The 20816-nt window shown below is 50.6% G+C and overlaps 2 protein-coding genes and 1 long non-coding RNA gene across 12 annotated transcripts in view; 2 read left to right on the top strand and 1 right to left on the bottom strand.

Moving 5' to 3' along the window:
- The window catches only part of RAB15 (RAB15, member RAS oncogene family), a 34382-nt gene extending 23408 nt beyond the window's left edge, over positions 1-10974 (top strand). For 4 of the 10 annotated variants that reach the window (XM_042989908.1, XM_042989906.1, XM_042989907.1 and 1 more), the window contains 8 exons: positions 1064-1206; positions 2930-2986; positions 5414-5474; positions 6236-6296; positions 6798-6875; positions 7550-7639; positions 8852-8917; positions 9102-10974. In XM_042989908.1, coding sequence (XP_042845842.1) covers positions 1086-1206; positions 2930-2986; positions 5414-5474; positions 6236-6296; positions 6798-6875; positions 7550-7639; positions 8852-8917; positions 9102-9260 — 693 coding nt within the window. In that variant the 5' untranslated portion in view covers positions 1064-1085 and the 3' untranslated portion in view covers positions 9261-10974. Of the gene's footprint in view, positions 1-1063; positions 1207-2618; positions 2997-5413; positions 5475-6235; positions 6297-6797; positions 6876-7549; positions 7640-8851; positions 8918-9101 lie in introns of those variants that run through there. The other 6 variants (XM_042989911.1, XM_042989910.1, XM_042989912.1 and 3 more) reach the window with 4 other exon arrangements.
- On the bottom strand, positions 2896-7593 carry LOC122239631. The gene is made up of 3 exons (XR_006218916.1): positions 7521-7593; positions 5360-5575; positions 2896-2972 (listed from the first exon to the last, which is right to left on the bottom strand). It is a non-coding gene; the product is annotated as an uncharacterized LOC122239631 (long non-coding RNA).
- A 2233-nt stretch (positions 10975-13207) lies between the features above and the next one.
- On the top strand, positions 13208-17782 carry GPX2 (glutathione peroxidase 2). Its single transcript, XM_007095185.3, has 2 exons — positions 13208-14915; positions 17222-17782. Exons 1-2 carry the CDS (start codon positions 14694-14696, stop codon positions 17570-17572), a joined length of 573 nt encoding a protein of 190 aa, XP_007095247.3. The 5' UTR covers positions 13208-14693; the 3' UTR covers positions 17573-17782.
- The last annotated feature ends 3034 nt before the right edge of the window (positions 17783-20816 follow it).

Here is a 20816-nt window from a genome sequence, read left to right as displayed (position 1 = left end):
TTGTCGCTGTTGGCCAGGTCACCTTGGGGGTCACCAGCAAGCCCACCGATGGGCCTCCTTTGGTCAGACACCCACCTCTGGTCCGGTTAGGAACTGCTTGTCCACAGAGAGCACACTGCACCCAGCCCTGCGTCCCTGCAGAGGCTTTGGGCTGGGCGGTTCTGGCCGGAAAGGGATGCTGGGTGTGGCAGCCACCACGACTGGCATCTCTGAGATGCTGAATAAGAATGATGAGCTTCACCTCGTGCTTTAGGCACTTGGTTGGCAGAGGGCCCCCATCTCCCTGACTTTCTCGTCCGGGGCTCCCGGTGTTCCCAAGAACATCTGCCGGAGCTGCGTGGAGGCGGTGTGCTTGTTTCTTCACACTACAGCGTTCCCTGGGCCTGGGAAAGGAAGCCGGCTCTCCTGTAGGGACAGTGATGTGGCACCGTGCAGGGTGATGCATCTGGGCTTAGCGCAGTCCTCAACCGCGTCAAGGAACAGGGGTGTCCTGAAAATAGGTTTGGGCGGGCTTGCTCCACGAGTGCCCAGGGCCTCACTTCTAGATGCCTCATAATAGAACAGGTACGGGGGGCATGCCAGGGTGTGACAGAAAAGGCAGTACGATTCTGCAGCCACTGGTCAAGGGAGCAGTGGGTGGGTGTTAGGAGGCCAGTTTTCCGGTTCTGGCTCAGCCACAGGGTGTGGGAGCATGAGGACGTTATGTGGCTACTCTGTGCCTATGGTAGTAATCACCGCTCTTACCTGCCTCTCAGGGCTGGCACGAGAATTAAGGGCTCTGGATTCCCTAGCTAATGGGTGTGCAATGATCATAAGTGTCATTATGAGCCTTGGGTGTGGCTCTGCCTAGAGATGGGCTAGACAGTGGTTGTCAAACTTTAGTGTGTCTAAAATTTAGCAGGTCTGGGTGCACCTGGAGAATTGCATTTCTGATAAGCTCCCTGATGATGTTGATGCCGCTGGCCCCTGGATTAGCAAGGGCAATGGGGTAGTAAGGGACTAGACCATGTAACCGTTTCCACACCAAAGGCTCTCTGGGTTTGTTTTCCTGGCTGCTCTCCAGGAAGCTGTTATTCTGCAGAGGGATGAGAGAACGACCTCCTACTATGCGCACGACCTCCTACTATGTGCACGTGCTTCACATCCACTGCCTAATTCGTATCCCACAACAGCTCTTAGGAGGCCAGTGGTATTGTCATTCTACAGGTAAGAAAACTGAAGCTCAGAGAAATAGAAAGTTGCCCAAAGTCACACAGCCAGTGCCAGAATCAGGATTTAGATCCAAGTCTTTCTGATTCCAACACTAGTGGATAGCTCTTTCACTATATCATAGCTCAAACTTTCCTCTAAAAATCACCCATTACCCAGTTAAAAATATACGTTTCCGGGCCTTGCTGAGTCTCATTCAGTGGGTCTAGACAAGTCAAGGTAATGGCATTTAAAAAAAAAAAAAAAAAAAAAAAAAAAAAAAACACCCCAGGTGATTCTAAGGCTGAGCACCTACAAAGCACACCTGGAGAATGGGAGAACACCCGTGCTGCCTCACCTGACCCTTCAGGTGCAAAGCGTTAGTCCAAATCTCAAACTTCAGGATGTGTGAGAACACCTGGAGAGCTTGTTGAACTACAGATTCGAGGGCCCCCACCCACAGAGTTTCTGATTCCACAGATCTGAGGTGGAACTCAAGAATTTGCATTTTCCAACAAGTCCCAGCTGATGCCGATGCTACGGGTCTGGGGACCACACCTTGAGAACCACTGTCTAGAAGCCGGCTTTCGAAAGTGTGATCCATGGGCCAATAGCATCGGCCTCACTTGGAAGTTTAATCCAGCATCTCGGGCCTCACCTCACAGCTACCGAATCAGAGTCTGCATTTTAACACAATCCCCACATGATCTGCGTGCACCTTAGAGTTTGAGACGTGCTGCCCTAGAGGACCCGGAATGAGGACACACAGGGGATGGAGGTGGATGGAGAGTATTTCTCCTCCACATAGAGTTTGGAGATCAGCAAAGAGGGGCCAAACTGTTAGGATGAGCACCCAGAGGGGGCTGATGAGGAGCTGAGAGGCGAGGCTTGGGAAGGACAGAGGACTCTTTCCCTAAGGAAGATAGAACAGAGGCACACTCTGAAGAAATGAGGTAGGCCTCAGGAATGGCTTCATAAGGCAGCATTCATCTTGCCCCTGGAGAGTGGAGAAGAAGTTCTGTGGAGTGCATGGCACCAAGGAGGGGGGGCTAGGGGGCTGAAGCCTTCCGCGAAGGGACAGTGGCTGCCAGGCAAGTGATGGGTGAACCCACCTCCGTATAAACGGGTGCCGAGCAGCTATGAGGGCCCCGCTAAGGTGGGAAAGCAGAGGTCTGTGAGTGACCCAACAAAGCCAGTGGTTTGAGTGCCCCGCAGTGCTCAGCAGCAGAGAAAACCAGTAGCCACACGGGGTGGAGGGGCCACGCATGGGCACCGTCATGGCAGGCCAGGGGATGATTGGAGGGTGGACACAGTGGGAGGTCCAGGCTATGGGACCAGAGAGAGTAGAAAGAATAAATTCCACTAGAAGATCACTGAGCAGTTCATCTTCTTTAAATTAAAAAAATAAAAATAAAAAGGGGCGGGTGGGTGAGTGAGGAAGATCCCTCAAAAGGACTAGACTTCCTGTTTCTTCCTTAGTGCATATGAATAGCCAAAATTGAAGCATTTCGCTTCTCTGAACTCCACAAATCTTACTGGGTGGTCAGGAGGACCTAGGTTGTGAGACGATGGGGGTAGGGATGCTGTGGGCCCCCAGCACTCCTCAGCCTCGGTCCCTGGCCATGCAGCTAAGAAGTGAGGGAAGCTGGAGAAGGAATCCAAGCCCAGGGCTCACTCCCAGGATAGCTGCGTCTTCGTGTCAGCGCTGCCTCTTCTAACAGCTGCTCTCATTCTCACACAGTGTCCTCCTGCCCGGCTGAGCCGGGGACCCACAGCTCAAGGACCTACAGAGAAACCAGTACGGTACAGTTAAGTCCTCAGTGTTTAGTCAGTCCACAACTCTCGTTCCCCGAGAAGAGTGCTGGGGGTAGTCAGGGCTCTGACATCAAACAGGCCTGCCAATTTCTACCACCTGCTGTGCTGACCTTGGGCTATTTCTCTTACCTCTCCGGGCCTTTGTTTCCTTTCCACTAAGCTCTGTAAGGTTAGAGACCATTTGTCTTTTTTTTTTACCACTCTGTCTGCACCTAGCACTGTGCAGGGCAAGGGCACATAGTAAGTTCCCTTCTCTCTCCCTCTCTGGTACCTTGTGACCACTTTGCACAAGGCACTGTCCTTGGCCAGGCTTGCTGGGCTAGCATGAGCTGGTTTGATTGTAAAATGAACAAAATTGCCGGTCCTCCTGCGAAGCAGGCACTACACCATGAAAGAGCAAGAATTTCCTGATTCCCTTCCATGCCAGGGATGGCGAGAAGCAAATTCTTGACACCTGTTTGTCTGGGGAGGCGTGGCATGCCACTGCCCCCACCGAGGCCAGGTGCCCTCCACCCTCGCTTTCTCAGCACACTTGGAAGAATGGCTGCCAGACATTGCCCATTTGGAAAAGTACAGCTCAATAGATATGAATCAGCTTGGGCAGGCGGAAAATGATTCACGTCTGACCAACTTGATTCAGTTTGGGCTGTCCATTCTGGATCTTTTTCTCCCCTCTAGTTAAATGATGATTGGCCTCGATGGTGAGAGGGAAGGGCCTGAATGTAATCTGCCTGTGTTCGTGGAAGCCTGGGGACAGGCTGGAGGAGGGGAGAAACATTCCCATTGGTTAAGAAGTAATGCCGAGGGGGAATAGCGGCAGTGTTGGGGACTCTGGTACCTCTCGGGTCTTTGGGGCTGTGTCTTTGGTGACTGCTGTCCCTCTGGAACTCTGCCTTTACCGTGTTCTCCATCGGAAAACTGGTTAATGGTGCCCATTCCTGACCTGTCTCCAGGGAGCACACAAAGACTTAAGCTTAATTAACCTACTAGATACAGCTCTTGAATCACCGGGCACAGTTAGGGCTGGGAAGAAGCATGGTGATAAAAATGTCTCCCTCATCCCTGTCATCTGTCAGACTCAAGCCTGTGTGCTGGTGCTGCTGACTCCTGCAAGTGTCCCCAAATGTTTCTGCCTTGGGCTGGTTTGCCAAATGCCTTGTTTCCTGTGTCTTGTGGCAGCTTAGCTCCTCAAGCCCTTGGGCAGATGAGCCTGAGAACCCTGTTTGTCCTCCCCTCCCTCCCCCAGTGACATGCTGTGGCACTGCCTCTTCCCCTGGTCACTGGTAGTCATTTACAAGCACCCATTATGGATCAGGACTGTACCAGGTTATGATGATAACTGTAGTCAATTGAATAGCTGCCAGGTGCCAGGCACCGTGTCTCATCTGGTCTTCTCAGCCACCTTCTGAGATGACTGGGAATGTCGCTATTTTACTGATGAGGAAATGGAGGCTCAGAGAAGAAAGGTGTCCAAAGTCATAGCTATGAGTTAAGTGGCCAGAGTCAGGATTCAAGCTCAGGCCTGACTTCAAAGCCCATGCTCCTTCTAAATAAAGAAGTAAACAACAATGCCTCCTCCAGTAAGTGGGGCTAGTCAACAGCAGATCCACCAGGCCTTGGTGGGACTTTGCTAGGTGCCGAGGGCTGTATACACAGTCCTCTCTCTCCAGGGTCTGTATGCCTTCCCCACATTTGTGACAGCGCCACATTCCCTCCTGGTTATTAATAAGCAGAGAGGGGCACCTGGGTGGCTCAGTAGGTTAAGCATCCGACTTCAGCTCAGGTCATGATCTTGAGGTTCATGGGTTCAAGCCTGGCATCGAGCTCTGTGCTGACAACTCAGGACCTGGAGCTTGCTTCGGATTCTGTGTCTCCCTTTCTTTCTCTCTGCCCCTCCCCTGTTCATGCTCTCTCTCTCTCTCTCTCTCTCTCTCTCTCAAAAGTAAATAAAGATTAAAAAAATTAGGCAGAGGAAGAAAAAAAAATAAGAGGCAAATTAGGTGGGTTGCTATTCCTAGGCATTAGAGTTCCAGGGAGGATAAGTAAATACCTGCAGTTCTCTCCAGAAGAATAGGAAGACTTCATACTGAGGAGAGCGAGACACATTTGGGGGCTGAGCGAGGCAGCGATGGAGTGGACTCCCCCATACTCACTCTGCCTCCTCCTGCACTGCCTCACCCCTTTACCCATGGCAACTCTCATGTCAAGGAGGAAGGGAAGCTCCATTCAAAGCCCTGGATACTTTCTCAGCCCTGGTCAATTTTTGGTTCAGGAAGTCCCTCCTCATTTCATGCCACCTTTCTGCCAAATTAAGCCATAAGAAATCCCTTCCAGTGTGAGTGCCCTGGGCCTTTACCATTCAGGTCTCAGTGGTACCCTTCGTAACTTCCTTGCTCTCTTCCTTTCCCAGGCGTGGATTTTAAGATGAAGACCATAGAGGTAGATGGCATCAAAGTGCGGATACAGATTTGGTGAGTTGAGTAGGGGGAGGAGATGCGGGAGGAGAGCCCCAGGCTTCCACTGCCATGTGTAGAAATCCCAAGGCTGCATCTGGGATAACTGGCCACCTCTTCTGTGGAGAGAAGCAGATGTCGCAAAGCCCATCTCTTGCTCCTAGGAGCCTTAATCTCTTTTTCTTAAGAAACCTTATGAGATTGGCCACAAGTCACCAAGGGGCAGGAATTAGAAGGAATTGGCAAACTAACCAGTGTGGCTTTGTTTTCCAAAAAGGCTTTGCCCTTGGGCCATGCTGCAGTGTGGTAGGAGGGAGGGCTACCTGGGACCCTGGGGAGAGAGCTCCATCTAGCATGGTGCAGTTCCCACCAGTAGCCACAGGGGGCCGCTGTGGCTCTCTGGCCTGACGCTCCTGCAAGCCTGGCCTTTGCCAGCCTTTGGAGCTGCCTCCAGGTTGAGAAGGGTACATGTGTCCACCCTGTCTGAACACAACGGCCAAATTCTACAGAGTTGTCCAAGGCCCAGTTATGTTTGACGCTCCTGGCGTAGCTGTAGTTGACAAGACCCCATCAGCCCTGTCAGCACCAGATAATCAGGCCTCTCTCCCGCAGGGTCAGATATGCTCAGACCCCCTTGGGGATCCAAGCTCCTCTGATACTTCACCCTGTAGCTCCCCAGTTTTTCCTGCAAGGGCACAGGGTCTCCCAGCTCCTGTTCCTCCCTTCCCCCTCTGGTTCCATGGTCCCTGCTCCTCTGAGGGACTGGCTTTCTACTACAGGGACACAGCGGGGCAGGAGAGATATCAGACCATCACAAAGCAGTACTATCGACGGGCCCAGGTGAGCCACCATTTTCAGGGTTTGGAGGTGGGACGCTGCCATCCACACTCCCCACTCTGGGTGTTTGAGATATTTATGTCACTGACTCCCAAAATAGGGCCCTCAGATCGCCTGCTGGCAAGGGCAGTCTCAGGCAGTCTTGCGATTATTCATTGATCATTCATTCAATTATTAGTTATTCTCTGACCACACACTACAGGCAAGTCCCCCACCGTCATCCCCAGCTTCCACCCTCCACCCTGGGCCAAAGACCCCAGTCAGGATATTTGGTTCCTTCCCACCTCAGAGAGTTCCGTGATAGGCCTAAGGTGCAATAGCTTTCGGGGTATGAGAGAGAAGGAGAAGTTTCTGGGTGCTGAGGGATCCTCAGTATGCTAAGCAGGGAGAAGGGAGAGTGGGACCCAGCATTTAAGGTACCACACCTGCTTCTGGCCCCATGACTGTGCACGGTCTCTGTGTGCATCTACCTCCCCCATTTCTCTCTCCTTCTCTCTCTCTCAGGGGATATTTTTAGTCTACGACATTAGCAGCGAGCGCTCTTACCAGCACATCATGAAGTGGGTCAGTGATGTGGATGAGGTAGGAGATGCTGCCTCATCGTTGGGGGCGGGGGAGGGCACCTCAGAGGGGAAGGCAGAGCGAGGGCCAGATGGGAAGGGCCGAGGCTCTCAGGGTTGGTGAGCAAACACCCCCAGGAAACCTTGCCTTCCACGGCCCTGGATGAAGACCTCTGGGTGAGTAAGAAATGGGGAAGGAGCCCAAGCTGCCATGCCATCCATGCTCTGTGCCCAGCCAGGACTCCATGGCTGTTTCGTCCTTGGAAATGAGTTAGGCCAAAGCCTACCCTGTGACCAGCTTCCTTCCTGAAATCGTGAGACTGGGGTTCTAGTCCTGGCTCTGGAGCCTCGGGCAAGCCATTTGAACTCTCTGAGTCCCCAGTTCTTCATCAGTAGAATGAGGGGCTGGACTTAAGTGCAATGCCCTTGCCAGTTCAGATACCAGTTGTCCAACTCCAGGAAGCACCAGTAGTAGTCAGAGTGCCTCCTACTCTAAGCTGTCCCCATAACAGCCCTCCGGGACCCCCGGGGTCGGCCGTGGCACTTGGGGAATCTTTGCACCTGCACCCCATCAGCCTGCTCTGTCCCTAGGGCTCTTCAGCTTGGTGCTGGTATAGAGGCCAAGAGACTGTAGGGTGGGGAGATAGGAGGGAAAGGCAGCACTCACTGGCAGTTCTGCTTGTCCTTTGTCCCTAGTATGCACCGGAAGGTGTCCAGAAGATCCTCATAGGGAATAAGGCCGATGAAGAGCAGAAGCGGCAGGTGGGAAGAGAGCAAGGGCAGCAGGTAAGTGGAGCGAGCTGGCCGAACCCATCCCTTGGGTCTTCTGCCGCCTTCCGGGGCCAGTCCTGAGGGCTGGGACCCAAGATTCTGTGCCTGTCATCAGGCACCCTGGCACTTTCCAAAGTTCCCTAAGGCACTAGGGGAGTTGCCATCCTTGAGAATTTGCTTTCTGCCCTTCAGGACTGATTTGGGGTCCACCTGAAACAAAGACCATCCAAAAACAAAGACTGTCCACCTCTAAGTGCCCCAGAGCAGGATTACCCTCTGCTAAAGAGATCATCCCAATGTTCATGGTGAGGAAGGGCTTCAGGTCGCTGGCTTCTCCAGCAGCATCCAGGCATGGCTACCATGCATCCCACCCCATCCTTCTATTGGAAAGGCATCCCACCCCGTCCTTCTATTGGAAAAGAGTAGGAAGGAAAATGAGGGAATGCAGGGCCCACGGTCAGAGAGAAGCCATGGGGCAGAGAGGTCAGGAAGGTGGTGCCAGGGGAGACCGCCCTCCCAGAGCACAGAAGGATGGATACCACGGAGACAAGAGTCATCTACCCGCTCCAAGGGCCTCCAGAGCTTTTCTCTCCCTTTGCGTCCATAGCGCTTAAGAGAAAATGGATCTTTTGGTATGCAAAAACAACACGTGGTCATTGAAAAATCTGAAAGTAGAAGCAAATCCTCCTAGAGCAGTATTTATCGAACACTGTATGCGTGGCCAGCGCTAAGCAAGTGCTTTGAGACGCATGACCCCTTTTAGTCATTCCGTGACTTTGGTTGAGAGACACCCTCTCCCCTCTTTAACAGATGGCAGAGCTGGGCTTAGAGATATATTTGTCCACAGTCGTACAGCTGCTGAGCGGCAGCGCTGGTGTCTAAGTCTGGGTCTGTTTGATCCCAAAGCCCGTGTTTTTTATTAATTTGACATCTTGCCCAAGATTTTGATATATTTATCTCCTGACGTATGAGCTGTGTGCACCGGGGGCAGGGGTGTGTCTGCATGGAGGTGGGTGGGGAGTGCGGGAGGGTGTTTGTGGAACGTCTCCATGCTCCGCTAGCCTGTGTCTTAGAAGGAGCTCCCGGTTGGTCTGAGAAGCGACCTACTGTGAGAAATTGTCACGACACAGCAGGGGCTATGAGGGCAATGGCAGAAGTATGTGCCAGGTGCTGTGGGCACCTCCCTTCCCTTACTGACTCCCTTTCAGGAATGTTCTTTTCTTGCAGCTGGCTAAAGAGTACGGCATGGACTTCTATGAAACAAGTGCCTGCACCAACCTCAACATTAAAGAGGTGAGCGCTCCGAAGCCCAGCTACCCTGCCTCTTGGGCTGAGTCCAGTAGAGTGGGGAGACGAGAGGAGGCAGCGGACAGGACGGGAGCCCGGGTCAGAGGAGCCCCCGCCCCTGGGACAGTTACAGGGCTGCCTGGGGAAGAGGAGGAGGAGCCCGACTAACCTGTGACCCTTGGTTTCCCAGTCTTTCACGCGGTTGACAGAGCTGGTGCTGCAGGCCCACAGGAAGGAGCTGGATGGTCTCCGGACACGTGCCAGCAATGAGTTGGCATTGGCCGAGCTGGAGGAGGATGAGGGCAAACCTGAGGGCCCAGCGAACTCTTCCAAAACCTGCTGGTGCTGAGGGTCCTGCGTGGAGCAGCCGCCAATCCCCCTCCCCTCAGGAGGCCTGTGGCAGACAGGGAGTCCGGGCTTTGCCCTGCTTCTCCTCTCACTCGGGTGACCCTGTGGAATACCAGTAGCTGCTACTCCCCTGCCTGGCCCTGAGAGCAGCCCCGCTGTCATCTTTGAGCAGCCTCTGCCCCCAGCCCCTCCAGCCTGGAGTGGCTCCCTTCAGCCTGTTTCCCTGCCACGGGCCTGCTATGAGCCCCCAGTACGCTACGGGCACTGTCTCACCGCCCCGAGCTCCCCGGACAGTGGCCCAGTCTGGAGTAAGGCCACTTTAAGGCCCCTTCTTTCTCAGTGCATCTTGCCTCCTCTCTGCTTTTTCTCTCTTCCTCCCACTTCTCTTTCTTGTCCCCTTCCCCTCCAGTGTGTTTTGTATCAAAGCCCCTCACACCTCTTTCCCTGTATGTCCTCCTGTGTGGCTGCTGGTGCAGCTTCTTTCTTTCCTTTCTCCCTAACCCTGTCCAAGGGAATGGACTCAGGCTCATGGGGATGTTCCATATTCTTCTTCTGGGAGAACCCCCCCTGCTTTGTGAAGGGGCCAAAGCCTACAGGGTACTTCTTCCTATCTTCCCTCCCCACCATCGCTTCTCATGCCATGGGCCTGCCTCACCAATGGTCTGGGGAAATGTACATCAAGGCAGGAAGGAGACGCCAACCTGGTGGTCCTCAAGACTGGGGCTGTCCCACCTTTCCCTGCCTGCCCCCCCCACCCCCCAGCTTGGGCCTTGCTTGGCCGCCTGCCCACCTGCCTCTTGGGGGAAGTGAGCTCAGAAGCAGGTGCTTCAGAGAAGAAAACAAAATGTTGTGGGGAGGCAGGGATAAAAAGTCACCTCCGTTCTCTACCTCCCGTGCCCCTTGTACGCAGTTTCTCCCCACCTGGGCTCCTGAATTTAAAGACATGCACCGAGGCCTCAGGCCACTGCAGGGGCAAGGAAAGCGGGGGGCCAGCGATATTGACAAGCAAACCACACACCCCCAGAAAGAGGAGTGCCTGGAGATGAAGGTCTAGCCCCTATATATCAGGTTAAAGCAAGGGGGAGGAGGCCAGAGACGGCATTGTGCACACCAGAGGGGAATATGGCAGGAGCAGGGCTCCCTGGGCCCCGGCTTCCCTTTCTGTGTAAGAAGGGCCTTTCCCCGCAACCCCCTGGCAAGTAAGAGGGGACATAACCACCCAACCCAGCCTTCAGCTCTCAAGGTTTTGCTGAGACTCAAAGTCTGTGGGAGAAGAGCTGTGACTTCATGGGGAGAGAGAAAGGAGGCCCTGGGTAGAAATGCTTGGTGCTGTTCTCTTCAGCCTTCCAGACAAAGTGCTCATCTTGCCCCTCTAGCTCCTGGAACAGGAGCCACCGGCACTGTGGCTACAGGAGGAGGGAAGTGGACTCCCTCCTCCAGAGCTCTTCATTCAGGAAGAAGTTCCTTTAACCCCACATGGCCCAAGAGTGGCTTGAAGGAGGTGCTTTAAAGAAGGAACAAGTCAGTTAGCAGCCCTAGTAGGGTTCCTCCCCACCTTCCCGAGGAGGAGGTTCATTCTTAAGCTACATATTAGCAGCATCACATGGCTAGGGCTGGAGCTAAGACAACACTGAACATTCATCAACTAAGGACCAAAGTTCAGGGCACACACAGGTGAAGGATTAAGAGCCCCACTTCCTTATGCCTCCCCCCCCCAAAAAAAAAAAAAAAGTGGGGAAGAAATGACCAAACCTTTCCTTCTGACTCTTATCAGAGTAGGAGAGGGTAGCTCAGGATGTAGGGACAGGGATAGGTTAACCGTAGTGGAAGGAAAAGGAGGGCAGGAATAGTTATAAATTGTTAGCTGATGAGAAATTTAGATAAAGACTCTTTAGGATGAAGTCCTGACTATGGCTGGGATGCTTTCTTGAGGACTGACTCCTCAGGTGTTAGACACAGCATCACACTGGGGGCAGGGAGATGGTTATGCCAACCCACAGTGTGCCCTCTGCCAGGGACTTCAGGGCACTGGCTCCAACCTGGATCAGTATTGCAGCTTTCCCTGAGGATCAGGCAGAGCACCATTGCCTTTCTCTCCTAGCCCCCTTGGGACAGAGGGACTATATTTTTACTGTACACTAGGGGTTCTGGAAGGGAAAGCATAGGGTGGAGATTCTATGAACTGATGAGCCCCATCCCCAAGGGCCACAGCTGGGGAGAGGTAGGGAGCCAGAGGGTTGAACTTTTAGGGTGCAGCTTTGCTCACAAGGAATTGGAGTCGGCATCTCACCCCTAAACTTCTCCAGTCCAAGAGGTGGCCTGGGATCTGGCATCAGGCCCAGAGTTTTGCACAGGTACTTCTGCCTGTTTACTTACCACCTCTGCATCTGCTGTCTTGAGATTCAGCCCAGCCCCAGGCATTTCCACCTGCTCCAGAGCCCCCACCATCTCCCTGTGACGGGTGAACTTTGTGTACTGTGTCTCAGAACCAATATATGACTTGTGAGCAGGGTTCATCTATTTTAAACACAGATGTTTACAAAATAAAGAATATTTCAAACCAGAGGTATGGCTGCCTGTATGAGCCCCCGGGAGTAGTTTTCACCTGACCCTGTCAGATAAGGGGGAGAGGGAGAGGCAGTGCCAGTAAAAGAGGCTCCAGAACCGTATAAAGCAACAGTAGTAGAATGACAATGGAAGCAGCAGACCGTCATCTTCCTTATTGTACCTTTCCTGATGCCACCTGCCGGGGAGCCCAGCCATACCCGCAATGCTCTCTAGTGGGCCTACAGTGCAGAAATAAGATTGAGTCACTGGGAGGATGCTGAATATCTATGTCTGAAGGAGCCTTTAAAGCTAAGAACGTTCTCTGTATGGGATGGACAGGAACAAGCCTTCCTGAAAGCATGAGGAGGGATTAAGTAATCTTTCAGAAGTTTGTCCTAGTCCTGTGATTGGATACTCCAAGGAAGCAAGGCAGACTGTGATCTTGGGGACCTGGGGGTGCCAAATACTATACTTTGGGGCACACAATTGGTGGAGGAGGTAGAAAATGGGAGTCAGGATACAATGAAGAAGGAGTCAAAAAAGGCAGGCTGGTGGTAGCTTAAGATCTTCACCTGCACTTCATAGTTTATAGAAAACTTGCAATACTTGATCTCTTCCATCCTAACAATCATACCTGTGGGAGATCAGGAGAGTGATTATCTAAATTCAGCAGATAAGGAAACAGGTGCCTAAGGGCCTCATCTAACAGTGGCAGAGTCATGGCTGGAAACATTAGAATTGAAATCTCTGGAGGGAAAAGCGTTAGTATCTCTATGTAGAAAAATCCTGATAAGTAATTCTCATTTGTAGCCAGAGTTGAGAATCATCACCTACCTGGACTTTTTGCCTTCTAAGCCAGTGCAGTTTCCAGAACAACTACTGCGGAAAGCCATGGGAATCACACACTTGTTAGTGCATGTCCAAAGTAATAAGCTTCTTGAGTTTACCTCCAACTCAAGCCAGTTTGAGGTAAAGTTGGAAACAAAGTATTTTAGGAGAGTCTCATCAGTTTTATTCAATCATGAAAGGTGAGAGCCTGCATGACAAAGGGTCCTAAATTGTACTTGGAGAAAAGGGATGGCGTGTCCCTAAGGAAGAGGGAGCCCCCACTCAGCTCAAGAACTTCCATGGTCTTCCTGGACAGAGGACCAGAGGGGCAGCCAATAAGAGATGTCCAGATGCCTAGAGAATACTGGGAAAGCTCCAGGCATGCAGATAAGCCTGGCAAGTTCATGTTGAAGTTCAGCCCACTGTCAAGGCCAAGTTCTTCTGACTCCGTGGCCCGGTAGGAACATTTATTGGGCTGTTTCTAGGAACTCTACCCAGTCTCGGGGGGGGGGGGGGGGGGGGGGGGGAAGGGCAGGGGGGCGGGCGGGGAGAGACACACTTCACTCTGCATTTCCTGCCTCCTTTAATGGCCAAAGATTCCATTCCCACTCAAGTAATGGAGGCTTGTTCTTAGGGAGCAGCCAGTAGAGACACAGGTTCCCATGGGCTCTAAAGACCTATGGAACAGGCCACAAAAGCCAGAAAAGCTGGACACTCCCTGGTGACTAGTTCCTCCATCTTCTCAGCAAATCAGATTCTCAATACCAGCTGCTCCCAAGCCTTGCTTATTTGTTCTCGAAGACAGTTCCCAATGGACATGTACCTGTGAAAACACTCTCTAGTAAGCATTTGCATTGTTATTGAAATAACACTCTAAAAATCCCAAAGCCAGGTAGAGTCTAATTACCAGTTTTACCGGTAGAGAAATCCAGACATTAAAAAAAAAAAACAAAAACAAAACACGAATTTGTTGAGCTGGTAGGTGCTTGGAAGAATGAAGCACACTAGCTCTTCCCTTAGGTCCTCACATGTCCTGCAGTACACTGCATATCTGGGGCTGAAAACATAGGTGGCCCGACTCGGTCTAGAACCATGGAAGCTTTGGCTCCCTGCACACTTCCTTCCGTGGGGGAATGACCAGCACCAGCCTGCTGTGAGCAGTCTTTGGGACTGAGTGTCTGAGAGAAGGCAGGTGCAGCTCATGCCCTTGGAGCAACTCACCTGCTCTGCGACTCCTCACCATTACCCCGACCATGACTGATGTCAGCCGCATGACCCTGTGGAGGCAGAGTGGAAGGCAGAGGTATCGTGGGCAGTGCCATGCAGAGGGGCAAGGGCGCAGGCGGTCTCCAGCACCGGTAATATTGCTCACTGAAAGACTTTCCAAGACAAACTTCATCTCTTCTGCCTGGTGCAAGCTGAGCCACTGAAAGCCATTATTTCTAGAAAATCACACTGTCCTCCTAAGGGTCCCTTTGATTTTGTGCCCATGGAAGGCAACAGCCAAAGAAAAACACATGCACAGTAATATATAGGTTTCAGTTGTAGTCTGAGTTGAGGGAACATGTATCCCAATTCTCTTCCTCATCTTTCAGATCTAGGCAGACCCTGACCTCTCAGTGGCACAGTTCAGAGCCTGGCCCTCCGCAGACAATAAACGTCTGTGCCAAGTGAGAACAACTTGCTGGGGCAGGTCGGAGTCAATCCTGCATCCCTCCCTCCCTTTTTTCCTCCCCATTTGACCTTTGGGGCTCTAGTTTCCTGCAAGTAGTGAATTATTCATGTTTGCACATAGATATCAAATTGGCCCTTCCCAGGTTGCCAGCAGGGTGGGGCAGGTAGGTGGCTTTGTTCAGAGTCTGTAAATAGGAGGAGCAACCTCCTCGTTGAAACAGCACTTACAGGTGGGTGACTGTTTTTGCTAAGTCATCCTGGGGATGCTCAAAGCCCCATTGTGAAATCCTTCCTGTCCGGCCAGGCTCCTCCTTCCTCCCCACCCCTTTAACAGACCCTTAAGCGGGCGCACACCATTCTGCAGGTCTCAGTCTGCACCTTCACCATGGCTTACATAGCCAAGTCTTTCTACGACCTCAGCGCTATCAGCCTGGATGGGGAGAAGGTAGATTTCAATACGTTCCGAGGCAGGGCAGTGCTGATTGAGAATGTGGCCTCGCTCTGAGGCACAACCACTCGGGACTTCACCCAGCTCAACGAGCTGCAATGCCGCTTTCCCAGGCGCCTGGTGGTTCTTGGCTTCCCTTGCAATCAATTTGGACATCAGGTGAGGGGTCCCTTGCATTGTACCCAAGGAGGTGGGATGGTGAAGCTTTGGTAGGCTAAGGGGAGGGGGAGGATGACCGTGTGTTGGAGTGTCTGGAATCACAGGTATGTTTTGTTAATCCAGGTCTTTAGGTACATGTGAATACCAAGGGGAAGTGTATGTGGTTCTAACTATGCTTAAACACTGTTTATTGTCTTTCCATTACACTCCATGAGGGCTGGTACCAGGTCTGTTTCTCTCTCCACTGTAGAGAGGGCACTCATTAAATATCCGCTGAATGGATGAGTGGAGGACATAGATCGACAGTCAAACTAGGATTGGACTGACCCAGGGCACCTTAGTTCCAGCTAGACGTGGTTTTGCTATTTAGTGGCTCTGTGCCCTACAAAGAGTCACTTGATTTTTCTGTTTTAGTTTCCTCATCTGTAAATGGGGGATAGTATCATTTCTCTCACAGGATGACTGGGAGGTTCAGAGGATAAGATACACAAAAATACCTTGAAAAATACAAGGTAATATGCAAGTGTAAGCAACTGTATTATTTAGATTAAAGGATTTTGTTTTAAATCGGCCAAGTGGAGGGTGATTTTGGTGGAAAGCTAAGGGTTTACAATATGCACGTGTTTCCTCTGGGCATCACATGCACCTCTCTGGCTCTGATTTGTGTGTGTGTGTGTGTGTGTGTGTGTGTCCCATTTGGATCGAATCTCTGTTTCTGATTACTGGGTCAAGTTATAGATCTTCAGCCCACACACTTCAAGTTCTCTTCTATTTTCACTTATTATTTTAACAGCAAAAGCAGGCAGAGTGTCCTCAAGTGAACCCTCTAATTATAACCCCCTTAGTTCGATTCACAGCGGCGTGAAGGCAAGGAAGAAATTAGCAGGGATACAAGCAGGAAGGCTGAAGTGTCTTTGGCTAGTGACAAATGTGAGCTCGAACCATCACGGCTTTCATTGTTCCTTCCCTGTCTCCGTCTGTTTCTAGGCTTGGCCAGGGCAGGCGAGAGAAAGGGCAAAACCTCTTTAGGAGTATCTCTTCGGCCTGAGAGGTGCCTCCACCCTTTACACCATCACTTCAGGCTAGCTAGTGGCTGGAGGGAATCCATAACCTACCCGGTAGCCAGTCAGCCATTTGCATGAAGAGATAAGTAGTCTAATAGAAATCACCCCTGGGCTCAAGATGTCATGATGGCCTGGAACTGACTGTACCGATTGGTTCTAGCAGGTCAGAGGCAAGAACTTTCTCCCACAGGGAGATATCTGACTCCTAGACTCAGGGGGAGGGGTGGAAAATAAGGGTTTCTAAGGGCCTTTGGAGTTGTCAGGGGCGGGGAATGCCCAGTGGGAATAGGACAGGGATGGCCCTGGGGAGGGAAAGACGGGTAGCAGGTTCAGAGCTAAAGCATTCACAGCTGAGTACAGTGAGTGTGGGGGGGCAGGAGTCTTGGGATAGCAGTCTAGAAGCAAAAGGAATGATAACTACACATTCACAACCTTTAGCCCTCAAGCACTTATTTCCTTAACTTCTCTTCCCCTGGCCTATTCCAGAACCCTAAACACTCTATCCTATTTAATTCATCCCTGTTTGTCACTGAGCAATTCCATTTAGAGTACATTCATTATTATCTCGAACTCGCTTCGCCTTTGTGGCACCTGAAAGCCAGATTTCCTTGGATGGCATCTTCACCAAAGCTTCCTCCTACTTACACTTCAGATCTAGGACAAAGCAAGATGAAAGCAAGAAGCTATAAATCCCATTTATATGAGCAGGATGGAGGCAGAGGCTATCACACTCACATATAACTAGGAGAAATGGAGGCAAATCAGGGCAGAGGGAAAGGGAAGGTGGTGGCAGGACGTGTGTGTGAGTGCCTGTGTGTAGGTAGTGGATGGGAGAGTTCTAGGTGGTAGGACTTGAGCCTTCTTTCCCTTTCTGTCTCCTGCTCTGAACTCAAGGTTCCTTGAAGTTTCAGACAGATACCCTAAAAACTGTCCAGGGTAGTTTGGAGAGAGAAAGAATCGTTCAAAGTGCTAAATCACTGACTTTAAGAACAGCCAAGCTAGGAACCGCAAGGACTTTCAGGAATGGCCTAGCAAACCATCAAACAACAGCTGTGAGTGGGAAAACTCCAAGTCAAGAGTAGGACAAAGCCAGTGAAGAAGGAAAGAGAAAGAACAGAGGAAAAAAACGCTACATAGAAAAGAATAGTCCTGGGAACGGCGTATAGGAGGGTGAAAGATTTTTTGTGGATCCTTCATTTCCCCCTTCCCTCTTCCATGCTCTTTGTCTTTTTCCTCCCCCAGGAGAACTGTCAGAATGAGGAGATCCTGAACAGTCTCAAGTATGTGCGCCCTGGGGGTGGATTCCAGCCCACCTTTACCCTTGTCCAAAAGTGTGAGGTGAATGGTCAGAACGAGCATCCCGTCTTCGCCTACCTGAAGGACAAGCTCCCCTACCCGTATGATGACCCATTTTCCCTCATGACCGATCCCAAGTTCATCATTTGGAGCCCGGTACGCCGCTCAGATGTGGCCTGGAACTTTGAGAAGTTCCTTATTGGGCCGGAAGGGGAGCCCTTCCGCCGCTACAGTCGCACCTTCCCTACCATCAACATTGAGCCTGACATCAAGCGCCTCCTCAAAGTTGCCATATAGACACAAGCTTCTCAGCACACAGACCTATTCCATCCAGCCCTTAGGTATCTTTCCTTAGGATTCAGAATGCCCTCAGGAGATACTGCTGGACCAAAGCTTTCCCTTGGGATCAGTCCCTTTCATTGAAGAGCCTTGCCTTTCCGGTCTGCCTATCTCCCTTCCCTCCCCCCAACCTTCTGGTTGGTGATTCTACTTGGAGCTCAAGACTTGGGTGGATCTGGGCCTTCACAGAATGATGGCATCTTCCTAAACTGTATGGGTGGTGTCTGAGGAGTGTGAAGGGCTCGGAGCCAGCCTGCTAGATGAGTCCAATAAAGGGCAGGTGTGGAAATGGCCGGGCTCTCTGTGTCTTCTTCCCGGACAGAGGGTAGAGGGATGGTACAAAACCACAGGTGGGCCAGACAGCTGGCAGCACACAAAGGCTTGATAGAGGGAGGCTCTCTCATCAGGGGGACACCGTAATAACTGTCTGGTCAGGGTCTGCTATGGCAAGTGGAGTTGCGGGAAATCTGAATTATACTATTACTCTATGGCTCCTCCAGAACTGGGCAAAGGGTGGTGATGAGAGGTAAAGCAAAGGAAAAGTCAGCGGTCCTTCCGTGCGGTATACTGGGAGGTTCGTTAGAGGACTCCAATCAGGAAGCTGTTGCTATCAGTGTAGGTTCTGGGCCAACTATGCATGACCTGCACTTTGAGATGTTGCTGGGACATTAATTTGGTCAACTTTAACTGACAGCAAGGGTATGGAGGGTGCAGTTACTGGGAACACAAAGAACACCTACCCTTTTCTCCTTGCCTTGCTGAGTAACATTTGCTTTTGATCCTTTGCTCCTTTAAAAAAATTTTTTTTAATCTTTTTTATTTTTGAGAGAGAGAGACAGAGTGCGAGCAGGGGAGGAACAGAGACAGAGGGAGACACAGAATCTGAAGCAGGCTCTAGGCTCTGAGCTGTCAGCACAGAGCCCGACAAGGAGCTCGAACCCGTGAACCACAAGATCATGACCTGAGCTGAAGTCGGACACTTAACTGACTGAGCCACCCAGGCAGCCACCCGATCCTTTGCTCCTTTTTACAGTTCACATGCCACCCTTGTCTTTCTCAAACTCACATGTTCACAAATTCAGGCATAAGACAAACTGGTTTAGACGTGAATGATCTCATTTTCAATTCCACGAGGGTGGGAATGGAAGAGGGCCTCCCTTCAGACAGTCAGACTGTTCATAACCTGCCAACATGAGAGCTATTCTCTGTGAGAACAGGGGTCTGCCAAATGGCTTTGTAAGGACGGTGCCTCAGATTCCTCAGCTAGCACAGGCATACTCAAAAGGCACCAACACCTCCAAGGCCAGGTCCTATCATGTTCTAGAAAAGACACCTGCTGAAAGGCCACTGCCCTGTCACTTTGCCTTACAAACGTCTTCCTGGAAACTTCTCACGTTACCTTTCCTTCTTTGACCACTAGATGGAACATTTTACTTTTTTCACTGAAGCCCTGAAGGGACAGTTCTCCAAACTGGACACACTGCTTAAAAACCCCAATGCTGAGGGGGAAATCCCTTTCCTGTTATGTTCCCTACACTATGTTCTAAGCATCTGCATCATCTGAGAAGTAAATGTGGAATACAGGCTAAAGATCCTCCCTGTCTGACCTTCAGTTAAAGCTATGTCATCTGCGGTGCTTTATTTCAAAAAGGGTAACCTGAGCATTACAGTGGGAATCCCCTGGCATGCTTTTCAGGGCCTTCTGCTAAATTAAGGCTACCCTTACACTGACTCTTGGAAACGCAAGCCTTTCAAGATTCCTGTTCTTAAAGCCAACAGCTGGGGTATGGGTTTTTTGAGGGCAGGACGAGGCACTGATTTTAGAGGAATAACTGCAGGGATACATCACTTCTCTGAAGAAGTACAGAATACATATTGGAGGCTAGTATGATTTGTGCATCATCTCGATAGTGCTATAGGTTATTGCTATGTCTAGTAACAGAGCAACTATCCTGGATGTTGGCATTATGCCACAGGCAATTTAGGGCCTGATATGCCTGATATGTGTTGGGTCTTTTCCTTGAGGCTCAAGTTGAAGGAATTATCTAAAGATTCCCAAAGGATTAGGAATTACAGAAGTGATTTTGCAGAGAGAGTCAGTAAGGGCCATAATGCTAGGAAAAGGGCTCCTCATTTGGGCAGGGGAAATGCTCCCTGCTTCAGAAGGGACCTGACCATTTTGGCCCAGGAGGGAACAGGGAGGGCCGGACTGGGGGAACTTGTCTTACAAGGACATTTCATTTTTACTAAATCTTTAGTTGTGCTGTTGTTAAAATGAAAAGAAGTGAGAAATTGTTTCCTTTATTCCTCATCTTGCTTGTCTCCTTTTACAGCCTCAGCAGTATCAGCTTATGGTCATAAACAGACATGGCAAAGCTTAATATAATCAACCACTTTCAATCTTTTAATCAAATTTCCCTAGAGGCACTCAGGAGGCAGGGAGGTGTGTCATAAACAAGCTTTCCCGAAGAGCTGAGGTAATGCCACTCCATTTAGAGGAGGGATAGAGACAATCGCTTCTCTGAGGACTTGAACAAAAAAATAAAGCTTGGGAGTAAATGATTTTAGGGAACCAAGGGACAAAGACTAAAATTCATTATTTCTATGACTATGTTCCCACAGCTATGTCTCCTTAGTTTAAGAAACACTGAGCCAAACTCTAATTGGTGACATCAAATCTGATTTCTCATAATCACCATTACAACTGTCATCCAAACTATCATTTATTGAATATTTACTATATTCACACACTGCACTGAGTCCTTTGTATATCTTAGGTTACTTAATTCTCATACTGATTTTATGAAGAATTTTTGTCTCTATTTAAAGAGAAGGTAATTGAGCAAGACACCTGCCAAGGACAAAGGGCTCTAAGTAGAAGAGTTGAAAAGTTAAACCCAGGTCAGTCTGACTATAAAGGCTGTACCCTTTATTTCTGAGTGAGAGAGAGAGAGAGAGAAAGAGAAACAGAGTGCGAGTGGGGGAGGGGTAGAGACAGAGGGAGACACAGAATCCCAAGCAGGCTCTGAGCTATCAGCACAGAGCCCGATGCAGGGCTCAAACTCATGTACAGCTAATCATGACCTGAGCCAAAGTCAGATGCTCAACCAACTGAGCCACCCAGGTGCCCCTAAAGCCTGTACTCTTAATCACAACATGATAGTGTTTCCCTCCATCTCAAAGTGCCTTCATAAAGACCACT

This window comes from Panthera tigris, chromosome B3, assembly GCF_018350195.1.
Source record: "Panthera tigris isolate Pti1 chromosome B3, P.tigris_Pti1_mat1.1, whole genome shotgun sequence".
NCBI classification, from domain to species: Eukaryota; Metazoa; Chordata; class Mammalia; order Carnivora; family Felidae; genus Panthera; species Panthera tigris.
Note: the sequence above shows the minus strand (reverse complement) of the source record. Positions and strands in the feature narration are given on the sequence as shown.